General features: G+C 38.9%; 1 protein-coding gene across 2 annotated transcripts in view; it reads left to right on the forward strand.

Annotated features, from left to right (window-relative positions):
* SLIT2 (slit guidance ligand 2) overlaps nt 1–18,089 on the forward strand; it is a 221,566-nt gene that overhangs the window by 131,924 nt on the left and 71,553 nt on the right. Inside the window, exons 1-2 of one of the 2 annotated variants that reach the window (XM_069977459.1) lie at nt 456–681; nt 5,615–5,686. In XM_069977459.1, the coding sequence (XP_069833560.1) occupies nt 668–681; nt 5,615–5,686 (86 nt within the window). In that variant the 5' untranslated portion in view covers nt 456–667. Of the gene's footprint in view, nt 1–455; nt 682–5,614; nt 5,687–18,089 lie in introns of those variants that run through there. The other variant, XM_069977458.1, reaches the window with a different exon arrangement.

An 18,089-nucleotide genomic window follows, 5' to 3' on the forward strand; every position in this document is an offset into this window, starting at 1 on the left:
CCTGTTTTGGCCTAAATTACAATGTATATACCCAGCCTGAGGCTATGTTACCTCAATGGGAAAACAGCAGCCATCTTTCTCAACAGTGGTCATTTTAGCGCCATAAGACGACCATCTATTGGTAAAGAGGTCCGCAAATAAAGTTCATGAAAATATATTGATATCGTAGAGGGGTTGCCCATAGCAACCAATCAGATTGCTTCTTTCATTTTCAAACGTGCCATTGTGGAGTTGCCCATAGCAACCAATGAAATTGCTGCTTTAATTTTTAAAAGTGCCTTTGAAAAATGAAAGCAGGGATGTGATTGGTTGCGATTGTCCTTTTCACTAGTTTTTATATATTTTCTGTATAAAGTTTCTCACTAGTTGATAAATCAGACAATTTTGTTTATTTCAGCTAATGAATTGTTTTAGAGAGAACAGATGTTATTGGGAGGATTTACGGATGGGGGATTACAGAGGATGGCTGGGTGGGTCAGGGGTCATACTGTGAGCGTCCCTTCCTTCTTCTTCATGGCGGCCATATTAGAATAATGATATCAGGACTAAGCGTATTTTGCCCACATCTCATTTCATGGGCTGCGCTTGTAACCAATTGATTTAAGTGCACTTTTGGAAAGAAGGAGGGCAGGACAGCATTGATTTTGTGGTCAATGAATTGACTTCCATGATGAGACTGAGGTTGGAGAGTTTTTTTTATGCTAACAAGAAAACATAATCTTATTCAGATGGGGATGATTGATGTTGCTGTGCTCTAATGTACTACATATACAGTATTATTCTGCACAGGGGGGCCCTATTTGCAATGGAAATAGAATATATGAGCCTTTTATGATGATTGCCTGTATGATAGGGTTAAAGAGACAAATTATAGTTACAGATGTAGCAGAGTTATAGTTGTCAGTTAACTCTTCAGTGTTGTATAGCCTGAGATATCTCACTTCCCTTTGGTGTTCATTGTCAGTTTCATTATATCCTTTGCCAGTAACAGTGTTGCAGTGCCGATGTAGCAGGGCCAAATTTGTTATTTGTCACACAACTCTCATCTGTGGTTCCATTGGAGTTGTCTGATAAAAACAACCACCTATTTAAAAGAATACTAAGGTCAGATTTCATTCCTGGGGGAAGCTGCATATGGCTATTAGTTTCAAACAATAGATTCAAACAATATGGCGAACCATGTAATATATGGAGACATCAGATCCACCAGAGCGGGAGCTGTTCCTACAAAATGTTTGTTCTTTCTGGCTCATAGAGAAGGGGTCTTAAGCATGACCTTACCCCCTCTATGATGTCCATATACCCTATTAGGGCACATAGGTAGATAGTTTTATGGTGAGACATGTTCTTTATTAGTGCAGTAAAGTTACCTTCTTCCAGAGATATCCCACTGCACTGACTACGATAAAATCAGCTCTGCTACATCTGTACCTAATATCTGCACCCTAATGACTTTGTATAATATATAGAAACTATAATAATATTCCTCTAATTTTATGCTAAAGTCATATGCCAGCAGAAATGGAAGAAGCCTGATTTACGTCATGCTCAGAATGGTACATGACTAATCAATGGCCTATTCTGTAAGCTGTTCCTTTGTATTGTCCATTGTTCTCTGTGTATTGGTAAAACATCTGCTTAGAAGCTGTACAGTGATATTTTAATCAGATTCTCCCATGCATAGAGTGCCGGCCTGCGGAAATGGACATGTTTGTCTGTGATATCTGAGAATAGTATTGTTGATCCATGTCACTGCGTGGAATGAAAGGGTTTTCTGTTGTGTCAGTTTCAATTAACGTCAAGTGTATAAAAGGGTTATGTGCCAAGAGTATTACAATGTTCTAGATCTACTACTATCATTTAGATAGACTACAAAAGATAGATTAGATAGATAGTAGATTACGATACTAGATAGATAGATAGATAGATAGATAGATAGAAGATAGATAGATAGATAGATAGATAGATAGAAGATAGATAGATAGATAGATAGATAGATAGATAGATAGATGATAGATTGATAGATAGACTACAAAAGATAGATTATATAGATAGTAGATTATGATACATGATAGATAGATTAGATTGAAAGATAGATTAGATAGATAATAGATAGATAGTAGATTACGATACATGACAGATAGATAATAGATAGATATTAGATAGATTGATAGATAAATAAATAGATAGATAGATAATAGATATTAGATAGATAGATAGATAATAGATATTAGATAGATTGATAGATAAATAAATAGATAGATAGATAATAGATATTAGATAGATAGATAGATAGATAGATAGATAGATAGATAGATAGATTAAACTCTAAATAAATGCAGACTCCCTGATTATTAGATAGATGTCAAGGGTTTAGACTGAATCCAAATCCACTTTAAATAGAACAAAATATCACAGCAGTCCAAAAATTCAGATAAACAATAAAAATTCTATATTGTCCCATAACCCAATAGCGACAGATCAGTCTGTCGTCTATGTATTCCGTTGCATACATTGATCTTTGAGTTTGCCATGTGCACTAGTCCACTGTGTGAGGTATGATACATCTATACACTGTCCCTGAGATCCCTGAGAACATTATATGTTATTTATAAGGATTCCATAGTCACAATGAGTATCAATGTCTGACCTACTCATTGCATATGCATTAGTAGAGGCTAAACTATTGAGGGCGCTACATTATTCCGTGCACAATAACTGATTCATATTTGTGCCATATTGATGGGTTTATCACTCTCAGTAACCCTACATCTTTGCATGATGTGTGGTATGTTCCCATTTAGTGACATCCGCATTATTATAATTTGCAGATGTAGTATTACATCCAATCTCCCTTTTTTACCATACTGCATATTAAATCATATATAGGCCAACCCTTATGTTTGGCCCTACCCCTGACATTGAGGAAATGACTCGGTTTTCTGTAAATGGTTGGGGGGGGGGGGTATTAATCTTGCCAGCTTATCTCCACAGACCCCTTCCTTCTGATAAAAGGCCTGTGTCAGTGTCTCTTCCCAGTACTAGATCAGCAGTTTATACCCCCCCCCCCACACTTCCCCGTTCCCAAAAGATATGGGGACACATTAGTCATAACCATTAGTCAGGGCTTTTGCCATAAGTGGATGATCGTGGAGATTTATGATGTCACCGTCAGACTTTTAGGAAGGTTAAACCATAGAAGGGGGAATGAAATTACCAGTAATTAAATTTGCAAGCAGGTTGCCATCCCCAATGGATTTATGGCTCCTATGGGGTGGGTGGCTCATCCCTTTGGAAACACAACAGCAAACGCGAAAAATACTCGTCCAGTCGTCTCGTTCTCTTTTCTTTTACATAATTAAGTGCCAGTTCTTCTTCTTCTCGAGAACGCTGAAGCAGCATCTAAAGGAAAGTCATAAAGGGATCTATAAATAAAATGGTATTACCGCAAGGACATTATTGTAATGACTTGATGCAATAGCTTAGAATAATAGCCACTGGCCTTTATTGTCTGACAGCTTTGCTGAGATGAAGCACTAGGAAAGATGTCTCTGTTACTCCAATGCAGCATCGTGCTACGCCGTATCTCCCAGCATATGGCTGCCTGTCTATTATATGCTGCCTTGTAATGTACATCTTGTCTCCTATTAGATTCCATATGTTACGATGATAAGTTACGCTGAACAATGATAGTGGCTGCCAGAAGCTAAATGGGGATATTCCACTAGTCACATGAATGACTATTCCTGGCAACTCTATATCCATGTTCCTGTCAGTAGGGGGCAGTACCATTGTAATAAATGTGGATGTAGTAGATGATAGTGCTTAGCACTCAGCAAAGTCATGTGCATGGGCCACATATGGAGATTATGGAGTCGCTATTGAAGAGGACCTAGTTCTTCATATAATGTTATAGCCTTAGGTTCGCTGATTACAAAGGTGTCTCTATTGTTTTACTCCACCCCTCATTTCCAAGTGCACTTTCACTGAAGAGTCAGATGGGTGGGAACTGTGTTGCAGAATGGAGTGTGAATTATAGGCTAAGTGGGTGTGAAGTTACAGATATTTAACCAAATAGTAAAACCTCTACTTTGGGGGTTGTGGAAGGAAGTAAAAATACTAAAGAAGTCAGGACACCTGAGGGTATAAAATAATATAAGAAAAAAACTAAAAATGTTTTGGACTGATCACAGGTCACTCAGAGATTTATAAGCACTCCATGTGCCGCCATATAGCAACTCTATGTGAAGATAATACCATATATATATATATATATATATATATATATATATATATATATATATATATGTTCAGCCAATGCACCATGGTAACAATTCAAGTTTATAGTCCATTGATAACATGTTGGAGTGCATATTGGCATCTATCTATCTATCTATCTATCTATCTATCTATCTATCTCCTGACTATCTATCTATTATCTATCTATCTCCTGACTATCTATCTATTATCTATCTATCTCCAGACTATCTATCTATTCACAAATATACTAACAACATTACATGCTCTATAGGACGCTGGCAGTGCATTTCACAGTACTTGCTATTACCCAGTGGAATCACTTGCCATAATGTTCTGCATTTGTATTTTTGCGAGTTACATTTTATGACAGATACATGTTTGGATTACTGTCCAGATATTACATAGTATAATACAATCCCAAGCTATAATGTTTTACACATCTGCACAACAGCACTTAACGTAACAATTAACATATGTGGAGCGACACTGAATATCGGGGATAGAGACGGCCATAACTTTCTTGCCTGTGTTTCTGATTAACAGTTGCATTGTGTTACGGTTTGCTTGTATATTAATCAGTGCTGTACTAATGTATACAACGCTTTCTTTTAAAGGGGCCTATCAATCAAAGTGACATTCAGATTGCTGAAGGTCATTATTACTTTTAGTTATGAGATGGACTGTCAGCCTAGCACAGCCAGCATACAGCTACAGAATGCCTCAATAATGCACTTTCCATGTAACATAACAATATGAATAACAACAACAATGTAAAATGGGCCTTATGTGTGTGTTTTTTTTTTGTGTATACAAAAAGTATAAAATTTTACATTTTTATATTTTATTAGTTGTAATGCCTAAAATACCAATAGCAATACCTGAGTCAATACATCATCATATTTTCAAAGCTCATCTATATCTTTATATTGCACATTGTGTAAATAGAAAAATAGTAAAATTTTGTGAAATGATTGTTCTTAAAAAAAATAATTTTATATATATATATATATATATATATATATATATATGCATAATCTAATTTATAATCTGTTTTGACAGTGCTGTTGATATTTTTGATTAACAGAAGTATTTTAAAAAAATAGATTTTTTTTTAAATTATAAAAAAAATACTTTATATTTTTAAAAAAATATTTTTAAAAAAGTAATATTAAAATTAGGGAAATATTATAAAAATATATTTTTTCAGAATAAAAAAATCTTATTTATTTGTATACACTATATATATATATATATATATATATATATATATATATATATATAATTTTTTTATATTTTTATTTTTTAACTTTTATGGAGTTTGTTCAATAGTTTTTTTTTATCTTTTCCTTTTCAGTGACCTCAGTGAGAACCAGATCCAAGCAATCCCCAGAAAAGCATTTCGTGGTGCGGTAGATATTAAAAATCTGTAAGTATTTTCCTGTGGAGCCGTATCATTTGGCCTTTATGACATTCTGTAATGCAGCGCATGCCTTAATACCACAAAACTCTAATGTTTTATGACATTCAAACAATATTTTGACCTGTTTGAAAAATGCAAACCAGCAGAAGTCTTACACAGGAAATCAGTCCTGGATGGTGGATTCGGAGCGTGCTATTCCCCTACTCGCTGTCCTGTTTTTCATAAGAGTTTTTAAGAGACACCATAAACATTTTAACTATTTATAACCAAAATTAAAGCATTTCATTTCCCTGCAGCTAAATCAGTGGCTCTTTATTTGCATTGTAACACTGAAAGATGTTTATAGGGCCTTGTGTAAAATATAGCTTGTAGGAGAATATATATTGGCTCCTTAGTCAAATTATTATTATTTTTTTTTTTTTTTGGGGGGGGGGGGATGCCAAATTAAAAATCAACATGACTATACAAAGCATTTACACTAGACTACTGGCTGTCCACATTTATTCTATGATCTGGTCACTTGAACCCATCTGTAGAGGGAGCGTATGGAACTTACTGTACACTGTTAGGACGCAAATTATATTTTTTTGTCACATTGATGACTATTTTAGTTCCTTTTTGGAATTAAAAGAATACAGTATTTTTTTGCTTTATAAGACGCACCTGACTGCCATACCCACCGCTGGTTTAGACAACTGAAAACAGGAAAAAAAATAGTTCATGTTAATTAAATTTCCCTGGTGGTCTAAGGTAGTGAATGCAATGAAGGGGTCAAAGTTTATTGAAATGAGAGGGCCACTTTAATAATCTCCATGACAATACATTATACATACACAGCTCTGCAGCATGCACAATATACACCCAGCTCTGCTGCATCATACACACCCAGCTCTGCTGCATCATACACACCCAGCTCTGCTACATTATACACACAGACACAAAGCAGTATCAATGTACATACACACACACCACTGCTATATCACCATACACAAACAGCTTTGCTACATACATGAAAACACACACATTTTAATACAGATTGTCCCTATCTACAGTACCTGTAGTGCACACTTCTCCTGGTCATGTGACTAATGACATGACTGTGACCTCCTGAAGGTCATTCAGCTCTGTTCAGGGTAACTTCCCAAATGCTTTTACATGCAGGAATCTGGAGGTGATTCACATCCACTCCAGATTCCTCTTCTTACCAACACTCATCTCACTGATTGGTGCCTGGTAAGAGAAGGAAGAGGAGGGGGCAGCTATCTGTAGCTGCAGAGTTCACCCAGCAGTCTGGCACAGGGCTAAATCAGCACAAACATTAGGGAAGGGTAGTGACTTAATCCCATACCGTAAAGAGACCTTACTGGGGCGGGCACACAGCTCCCAGGAAAGCCCCGCCGGATTTCATTGGCTGCTCCACTGCGGGCTTCCTAGCAGCCAAAATCAGACCCTGCCGGACCCCGACCCTAATCTGAATGTTTAGTATTAGGGTTAGGGGTCGGCTTAGGGTTACGTCCCACTGATTTCTCATGTTCTAACCCTCCGCACAGCCCCAACCCTAACCCTAAACCTCCTCATTAGAACCGACCCCGAGGGTTAGGGTTGTTGTGTGGTAAGGGGATAGTTAAGTCATGTTTGTAGTAATCCTAATCCGACCCCCAACCCTAACCCTAAAACTAAACGTTCGGATTAGGGTCGAGGAGCTATGTGCCCGCCCCCAGCAAGGTCCCTTTACGGTATGGGATTTAGTCACTACCATTAGGGAAGTAGTCAGGGTGATCTGACACTTGTTTGTGGAATATAAAACACAGGCAATTTTTAGCAAGATATTTTCTACAAATTTAGATTAGATTAGACTGCATTATTAATGTGCCAGGATTCCTTTAAATTTTCCTCAGGAGTCACTTTAAGGGTATGTTCCCAATACGTACTAACAACAGCCATTCTTTTGTGAACGTCCGTTGTTTAACACTAAACTACGGCCACTGTTAAACTTTAGCATGAACATTAACTCCAACGTGGTTTTACAACAACAACGGCCTTCACATAGGATGGATGGATGTGGATTTGTGTGTTGAAAATCAATAGTGTAATACAGAACCAGCAAAAAAGATTTTAAGAAATTTTATCCACATTACAGAAAAAATTCACCTAGAGATTGATCTGCGGGGTAGCTATCTAATCTGCAGCATGTCAAGTTATGTTGTAGAAATGCTTCCAGAATGTTCTTTCAAATCAGCTGGTTTCAGAAAATTATACAGATTTGTAATTTGCCTCTATTTAAAAATCTAAAATCTTCCAGTACTTATGAGCTGCTGTATGTCCTGCAGGCAGTGTTGTATTCTTCCCAGACTGACACAATGCTCTCTGCTGCCACCTCTGTCCATGTTAGGAACTGTGCAGTACAGTCACAAATCCCCATAGACACCTCTCCTGCCCTGGACAGTTCTTGTCACAGACAGAAATGGCAGCAGAGAGCACTGTTTCAGACAGGAAAAGAATACACCACTTCCTGCAGGACATGCAGCAGCTTATAAGTACTGGAAGACTTGAGATTTTTAAATAGAAGCAAATTACAAATCTACTTTCTGACACCAGTTGGTCTGAAAGATTTTTTTTTTTTTTGCTGCATGTTCAGGGTATTTCAATCTTTACCCAAGGTGAAGGAAAACCTTGCTACTGTATAGTCCTGCTATTTGAAAGGAGTTATAAACGCCGAAAGAAGGCTTGAAGATTGGCGTCACTCGCCACATATCCAGTAGCCCTCTTTGTATATTATAGATGGCATATCAGTGGTAACCTATTACATATGACATACAGAATAGCACCGAACAATAGATACTGCTATTTCAATGCTTTATGTGGGATTTATATACAGTACTTCCTATAAGAAGGAAGTACTGTATATGAGACAAATCCAGCTCTGCTATATTCTCATATATCTGATAGTATATAAGCAAATGAGTATCCCTAGGCCTCCTATCTATCTTCCCTTTTACTGTTAGTATGTGGTATAATGTAGCTGTGTACTAAGGAGAGTGGATAATAGTGATGTATGGAGCCACGTATCATCTTTATCCATCGTCTCCCTCCCGGCTGACATGCTGCTCAGTCATCTCTGCTTACGGCCCCGCTGCCTTATTACCCGATACATAATGATATAGTAAATAGCTTCTGATATTGACAATGATGATTTCTTACAGGGATATTTATAAAGGGCCAATTTCATTTACTTCGGGGTGCTCCCCCCCCCCCTTCCTTTAGTGCTGCATGAAAAATGGATGAAATATTTGCTGCCTAGGCCGCCTGTCATTTTTCAGTCTTGTTTCGCCGTTCACGGCTGGATCTGTGCACAGCTGTTGACTTGCGGTTCTGGGGGACTGAAGAAAGCGCACGGTAATGCTGAGGGAATGACAGATGCAGGTGGCTTAGACATAACAGAGACTGACCTGTGAGACAGAGATGGGAAGTCAGTATGGGGGATAGCCCGCTGCTAATATGGAACTATACACATCTTTGCTCCAATAGCTTTAAAATATTGGACTGTTCTGCATGGGTTAATTTAAAGGAACAGTTTATAAAAAGCAATATTACCAAAGCTAACTAATTCTTAAAGGGGTTGTTCACCGAATTTTTTTTTTTTTTTTTTAAATCAACTGGTGCCAGAAAGTGCCATAGATTTCTAATTCACTTTTAATAAAAAAAATCTCAAGTCTTCCAGTACTTAACAGCTGCTGTATGTCCATCAGGAAGTGGTAATTCTTTCCGATCTAGAGAGAGGTAGATGTTTTCTATGAGGATTTGCTACTACTATGGACAGTTCCTGACATAGACAGAGGTGGCAGCAGAGAGCACTGTATCAGACTGGAGAGAATATACAGCTCCCTGCAAGACATACAGCAGCTGATAAGTACTGAAAGGCTTGAGATTTTTTAATTGAAGAAAATTAGAAATCTCTGGCACTTTCCAGCACCAGTTGATTTGAAAGTAAACTTTATTGGGTGAACAACCTCTTTAAGATCATCGTAGACTTTATACTTTTATCGGCTGTGCCCACTGCTTGCAGCGGGTTTGTCCGTCAGTATCAGGTGCAGATGGTTTTTTCATTAGGTTACAACATCCTGAGCGGCTGATGAATGATGGTCAGCTGATCACAAGCCCTATTACACGGGGCGACAATGGTCTTTAACAGGGCCCTAATAATGAATCAGATTTATCACAGACCCCAATAGTAGTCTGGCTAGTGTATATGCAGTATAGCTATAAGTTATAGCCATAGAGTGTACATATACTGTAAAATATATAATAAAAAATATTATAGCTATATATACCACCAGTCAGACCACTGCTTTTAGAGCAGAGTGGTGGTTGGTAACCAATGAACTGTCAGCAAGGGAAGGAAAAGAGCAACATATCAGAAGGAGACAAGTTTGCTCAATTTTTGTACTGTATTCGCAAAAATATCAAACTTGATAAGCCCTACAAGTATATATACAGTGGTGCCTTGGATTGTGAGCATAATTCGTTCCAGTACTGTGCTTGTAATCCAAATCCGCTCTTAAACCAAAGCAAATTTTCCATAAAAAATTACTGATATGCAGACAATCGGTTCCACACCCCAAAAATAATTATTTATTATTCTGAATAACATGTAAAACAGATGAAACAAACATTCAGAAACAGCAGAATATGTGATATTATAAGTTACTGTACAGTAATGGAGAGGATGGGAAACACAAGGGCTGACAGAGACTGCAGGAAGCATGAAGGAATGAGCAGGGCAGATGTGGGCTCATACATACAGCACTCTCTGTCCAGGGAGAGAGGGGTTACATCTATGAAGAGATTACCTGCACAGTCCTGTCCCCTGATGTAAGCCCCAGCCTGAAGTGGATCTGCCATGATTTGAAAGGTGAGGGAGACTTCTTGGGTCAGAGTACAGTGCTGTAGACCCCGCTATGCAGACCATGCCCCTTCCCCACTCGCGCTCCCACCCAATACAGGGAGCTCTTAAACCAAAGCAATGCTCTTACACCAAGTTACAATTTTGAAAAACTGTGAGCTCTTAAATTAAAACGCTAAATTAAAACCAAGTTACTCTTAAACCAAGGTACCACTGTATATTAGTTGAGATGTAAATACCCCTTTAAGACAAATGTTATCTATTTAAAATGTAGAAAATTAAACAAAATTTGTTCTCAGGGTATACAAGATTTTTTCCCATGGTTATAGTAGGGACATGAAAAAGGGAAAATACACACTGTCCTTTTTGCATTTAGATAGTAAAACTCTGTGGCATAATGGCTACCAACTTTGTTGCTCCTCAGTGTTACTTAAAGGTCGGAATACTAAAGAGGTGCCCAATAATATAATTAAAGTCTGGGGTAGTTTTTTTTTTTTTTTTTTCCAAAAAAAACAGGGAGGGGTGGCTGAACATAACAACATGCCTCTCCTTAGCATCAGCGTTGGGGTCCTACTGTCCCCTGGCTGCTTCTTGTTCTGAGTGGGGACCCGGGTCATGAGTAAATAAATGAAGATGCAGTAGAGCTGTGTTGGTCATTCAGCACATCCCTAGGTGAAATCTCATTGTGTTTTCTATGTTGTTGTTGTTGTTTTATTTGTTAATTTTTTACATTAATTTCCATAGATAGAAAAGATATAGTTACACCCAAAAAAGATATAGTTAAGCCCAATAAGACTATTTTTATACTAGGCTGTGCCAGAAGCTCTGATATTAGGTTTACAGAGTGTTTGGGACCTGAACCAGCATTGTATAGTGTAGAACAGTGACCTGCATGAGTTGTAGGGACATAGGAAATGCTGAGTGTTGTAGTTTTCCGCAACCTGGGAGGACATGAGGATAGCCTCCCCTTAGATGTCAGGTAACTGCAGTATCACTGTCATCCAGAGCCATGCGCTGTGAATGCGAATCCAGCTATCCTAGACTCACCCCACTCATTATACTCAGCCCCATGCTTCAATGCTACTGAATGATGCGCCCTCTGACCTTTAGTCGTGCCGGTGGCAGCTGCCATGCTGCCTCTAATAGAATTTCCCTCACATATTCCTCAACATAAAATGTAGGGAGCTGAAGTGGCGTTTTTTCAGGTTAATTGAACCAGTAAATTCTTAATGGCTGCTTTTCATTTAGTTAATGTAATGCACTTTAAGGCAATCAGACGAGAGTGAGCCGTAAAGTGCTTCAGTAATCACCCTGCCGCTCTGCCCATACGCCTCTCATCGCTGGAAGCTCCAGAAAGCCCAGACTTAGCTTTATTCCAGAGTCAAAACTCAATTGGGACATTTATGGGTGAGCGGTGGGGTGCTAAGAGGGTTATTGGCCTCCCAATCTATGTACTTCTCTCTATTGTGTCCACTCTGCATCCTCAAAAGCTACAATACTGTCACCAGCCATTTGTCTCAGGCCCCATGCACATAGCAAACCTGTCCCTCATCCACATCATATATACAAGGGTATATCCTTAGCTTTTTTATGTGGATTTTTATTTTGGGATCAGATTCCTTCAGGATTTCCTACAGAAACAATGGGGGAGATTTATCAAACATGGTGTAAAGTAGAATGGTCTCAGTTGCCCCTAGCAACCAATCAGATTCCACCTTTCATTCCTCACAGACTACTTGTAAAATGAAAGGTGGAATGTGATTGGTTGCTAGGGGCAACTGAGCCAGTTTCACTTTACACCATGTTTAATAAATCTCCCCCATACTGTACATTCCCCCCCCCCCCCCCCAATGTCCCTGTTCATATTGGGGACATCAGGGTATTTTAACAGTTAAATGGGCGCTGTCACTTTCAAAAACTTTTGGTATGTCATAGAGATGTGTTAAAAGTTTTGATCCGAGTGTTCAGACCCCAACCGATCACTAGAATGAGCCAGAGGGGGGGGGGGGGGGGGTGATGCCACGCGTGTTCTTTTGCATGTGACTAAAGGTCCTTTTACATGAAACAATTATTGTTTAAAAATTCGCTAAAACGATCAAAATGAACGATTATCAGTCCGTGTAATAACACCCAACGGTGAAATGACGAATGAAAAATCATTCATTTTGGTCTTTCAACATGTTGAAAAATTATCGTTGGTAGTTAGCCAATCATTCACATAATTGTTCGTGTAATAAGTCGTTCGCCCATAAAACATGTTGTGTGGACTGTCTTGAGGTACGATTAGCGACCAAATAACAAGGTAAAAACGATCGTTCATAACAGTAATCAGTTAATGTAATAAACTCAGAATCGTTCGTTGAAGAATCGCTATTTATCGCTAGCGATCAATCGTTATAGTGAATCTTTGAACGATAATTGCTACGTGTAATACGGCCTTTAGCGTGTGTTCACACGTACAGGATCCACAGCAGATTTGATTTGCTTTGAATCTGCGCCATCAAATCTACTGCAGATCTTCTACGGATCCTGTACGTGTGAACGCACCCTTGCAATTGGGGTGCGTTCACACGTACAGGATTCGCAACAGATTTGATTCACGCAAATTTGAAGTTCAAGATTCAAAGCAAATCAAATCTGGGCCATGAAATCTGCTGCGGATCTGTTCAAGATCTGCTGCAGATTCAAATCTGCACCATCAAATCTGTTGCAGATCTGCTGTGGATCCTGTACGTGTGAACTCACCCTTAAAGGGATTGTCTATTGTAGAGTGCACAGAGAGAAGGAGAGACACACTCAGCCACGCACGTCTCTCCGTGGTCTTTCTTCAACCAAAACCCAACCAATTAAAACGCCCTATGACATGTTTTTTTTTCAACGTGACAGGTACACTTTAAGGGGCCAATGACTATCTCTGTACAGCACTCCAGAATATGGCAGCGCTATATAAATGCTCTTAGGGAAGAATACCACCATAAGTTAATAGCATACATGTACACAATATGGCGACACATGGATTGTCTATATATTCATAGTACAAAATTGCCAATTAGGAATCATATTGCCACCCAGCTTTCCCAGGAGCAGATACAATATTGATTCTGTAAGTGCTCTTGAACAATAGAGATTTCTACTGCCCTAGAATGACTCAGTTTTCTAATCTGCCTTTGTCCTTTCATTGAGGTTCGTGTCCTTTATTATTCCCTTCATTTCTAACTTGTTAATAGTTCCTGAGATAAAACGTAGCCGAAAATGAGCAATAAGGAGAGACTATCTGAGATCAGCCGTGTTAAACGGTGCTAAGCGCTTCATCCTCCAGTGGTATCTTGTAAAAACCAAGGGAGATGATTGTCCTCAATGATTTCTCCTCTCTGGGATGATTTACAAGATGCTGTGTCAGCAATGATTTATCTATTGACAGCTAAGGATAATAAGATACGGGCATACATGCAGCTCGCCCTTTTTCAAATTAACCTACAGACTGCATTAGGCAAATTTGATGGCATAAAAGGATTTTGCCAATTTGTCTGGAAGCAATTCCTCTTTGGTGCCGTACTAAGAGGAGCATTTCATGCCACCGAGCAATTTAAACGACTTTGATAGATAGTCCAGGAGGTGAAAGTATTGTACTGTACATCTATATTATCACTCCAATAAAAAGTCAATTCCCTTAATTGCTGGCCAGAATTAATCTGCAGAACGGGAGAAGTGCGGCTACTGGAGGGAAGGTGTCCTCAGTGCTCTTGTGTCGTCTTAACTCTGCGCCTTATAATTTACTATTACATCCATTTAGGATTTATTCTGTGCTCTATCTTTGATCAGAGGATGATCTATCTATCTATCTATCTATCTATCTTTCTATCTATCTATCTATCTATCTATCTATCTATCTATCTATCTATCTATCATTTCTTTATCATCTAAGGCTACTGTAGGTTCACACTTCTGCCAAGACTCCTGTCTAGTTATATCTATACTGTATATATGTCTGTCAATGATTATCTATCTATCTATCTATCTATCTATCTATCAATTATTTCTTTATCATCTAAGGCTACTGTAGGTTCACACTTCTGCCAAGACTCCTGTCTAGTTATATCTATACTGTATATATGTCTGTCAATGATTATCTATCTATCTATCTATCTATCTATCTATCTATCTATCTATATATAGATATTCCACAGCACTCCACTTAGAAATAGAAAATAATTTCTAGAAATAGAAAATAGAATAGAAATTTATTTCAAATCCTCACATAAGGACAGCACCGCAAGAAGTGAATGAGGATGCAATGTTTCGGCAGCCCGTTGCCGCCATTTTCAAGCAACGGGCTGCAGAAACGTTGCATCCTGATTCACTCCTTGCTGTGCTGTTCACATGTGATGATTTGTAATAAATTTCTTTTTACCTTATCAAGGGGGAGTGCTGTGGAATATCTATATTTTGGTATCCTTCAAGTTCGTGGTCGGGACAATTTCCACTGGCACCCGTTCTCATTCATAGGAAGTGCTGCTCGATATCCAGTACATATCTATCTATCTATCTATCTATCTATCTATCTATCTATCTATCTACAAATAGATTGTAGGCAGCACTGCTTGTGATATTCACTGGTATGGTGGGTGCCAGCTGAAGAATCTTGACCAAAGAGTAGTGAAGTTATCCAAAATGAAGCCAACAACACTCCTGAACTTGAAACAATACATGCAGTTTATTCTATAAACAAGGTGTGCAACACAGCAAAAGAAGCAACGTTTCAGCCGTCTCTCACGACCATTTTGAAGCCGCTTGAAAATGCCGGCTAAAACGTTTAGAGGCGGCTAAAACGTTGCTTCTTTTGCTGTGTTGCACATGTTGTTTATGGAGTAAACTGCACATATTTTTCAAGTTCGGGAGTGCTGTTGGCTTTATTTTGGATATCTATCTATCTATAGTCCACAAAAGCAGCAGAGCTCCAGTAGATGAAAAAAACGTGGTAAATTTTATTCACAACCCATGTGCAAAACAGCGACGTTTCTCACCACAGCTGTAGTCTTTTTTCAAGCCAGGACTTAAAAAAAGACCATGGTTGTGGTCAGAAAAGTTGCTGTTTTTCACATGGGTTGTGAATAAAATTTCCCACGTTTTTTTCATCTACTGGAGCTCTGCTGCTTTTGTGGACTATATATTGTTAGCCTGGAGGCTCCCCGTCTTGCATGCTGGCACCCGATTCCTCATTTTCTCTTTGAGTGCCGCAACACTTTTGCTGTCTATCTATCATACATTACATAATACAATTTACTGAACTCTTGACCGGTACGTTCAAAATATAAAAAGATATATGTCACAGTCATGGTTAGTGATAAGATCACTTCGAGGCTTTGTTCCCACAACGGGAAAATGATGGCCATCTTTCTGGACGGCCATTATTTTAGGACCAAAAGACAGCTGAAAAGAGAGCTGAACATTATTTGTCTTTTGCTGCCAAACCGATGGCCACAATTTACCCATTGTGGGAACATAGCCATACACTGATCCCGGTTGATCATAATGTATGTACAGTGTTCAGGTTTAAATCAGAGACAATGGTTGTTATTACAATGGACCATCATTATTGATTGTATCATATTACAAATGACTATGTCTCTGGGCTCTGACCATCTTGTAAAGCGGTTTCCTCACTAAATGGATTTTTTGAGAAATCTGATTAATGTTGGCTCAGATAGGGATGATCCGGCTTAACTGCTGCCAAAGCTGCTTTTCCCTTTCTCAGATGTCACTAGAGCGCTGATCAGGCCTCGAGCCATACAGCTGAGTTGTCCGAGACAGACTGGTAGCTATGGATACACCGACTATTAACTACAACTAGGTGTGGTTGTTACGTAGAGTCTTTCCCTTACAACCAGTCCTTCCCAGATTACTCATATCATTACCTTGCTGGGGTCCTGGGTTCAAATCCCAACAAGAACAACATCTACAAGTAGTTTGTACATTCTCTAGAGATGAGAGAACTCTAGAACTCCTGGGATTCTGTCAGTCTGTTGAGGATGGCCTGCATCCATCTTCTCCAGTAAGTTTCATATGTCGAACGCTTCAGTTTGTACAAACCTGAACTTACTGTCAGTTGTCTCATCTCCCTCCATGTTTGCATGAGTTTCCTCCCTAACTCCGAAACATAAATATAGGTGAATTTAGATTATAAACTCTAAGGGTACGTTAACATTAAGGTTATGTAAAATAGGCGGAAATTCCAAGCGGAACCCCCACTGCAGACTCCACTCGGAATCCTGCTGGCCTCATTGTCTCAATGTAATCTTTTGTGCGTCTTCGCTCAAAAAATTGACATGGCGGAGCGCAACAGATTACATTTAGACAATGAGGCAGGCGGGATTCCAAGTGGAGTCTGCGCTGGGGGTTCTGCTTGGACTTTCCGCCTGTTTTACTCAGTGTGAATGTACCTTAGTGGGCACAGGGACCTATTTGATAGATACCAAGCTATGTAAAGTTCTGCATAATAAAATGGCGCTATATAAATAAAGGAATCAGTATTGATATGATCACAAAGAAGGAGAAAAGTGATGAATTACACTGATCATTGGAATCTTATATAAAAAAGGGGGGGCAGGGCTTTTTAAGAACAAATAATGACCAACAAACAAGGCCCAATGTTTAACGCTATTGTTCTAAAATGCCTGCTAAAAAGTATCCCGCTCATGCGATTCCAATAGCGCAAGGTTGTAATTAAGAAGAATTTGCAGGGAAACCACCATATAAATGTTTTATTAATTCTGTGTTAAATGCCAAACATATAAAAAATAACCGTTTTAATAAAAACACCACCTGCTGTGTTGGGGGTGGTCCTCTCTATTTAATGCTCCACTTCCAGGATGTTCTGATGCTGCAGGTCTCCTGAGATCCTACAACATTACACTATTAAACCGAGTACAGTTACAGTCACCAACTTGGATGGGAAATGCTTTAAAGCCACAATTTGTTTCCTACAGCATTTATAGTGTATTTTTTTATGTTCTAAACAATAAAGTAACCAGAGAGCATTGTACATATACAGAGCAGCTGTGCGCCGAGTATTATATATCCAGCGGTAAACAAGAATATACATCATATTGGAACCAGTGGTGGAATTGTCAGGGATTAAAGGGCTATTCTGCTCATCGATATCCAAGACTTATACGGCAGGACTGGCCAATGCGGAACTCAGTCTTACTCTAAATGGGGTGGTAAAGACATGCCATCGGTTAAGATCAGACACAAGAAGTACAAACGATGAGCTCATAGACTTATATTAGAGACCATCTCCTGCAATGAGATGGAGATTGCAGGTCAGGGAGTGAAGCAGTCAGCTAAGGACTTCTCCCTGGCTCCATCTAGAGACGGATTGGGGCCTGAGCCTGACTGATAAAAACTATAGTATTGGGTTGGAGTACCCCTGTAAAGGTGCCCATAGACTTTATATTAAAGTTAGCTGAACCCACCCAAGAGGCCAGTTAGAAGCCTCTTTTCCGG

The sequence above is a fragment of the Dendropsophus ebraccatus genome, chromosome 7 (assembly GCF_027789765.1).
Source record: "Dendropsophus ebraccatus isolate aDenEbr1 chromosome 7, aDenEbr1.pat, whole genome shotgun sequence".
Lineage (NCBI taxonomy): Eukaryota > Metazoa > Chordata > Amphibia > Anura > Hylidae > Dendropsophus > Dendropsophus ebraccatus.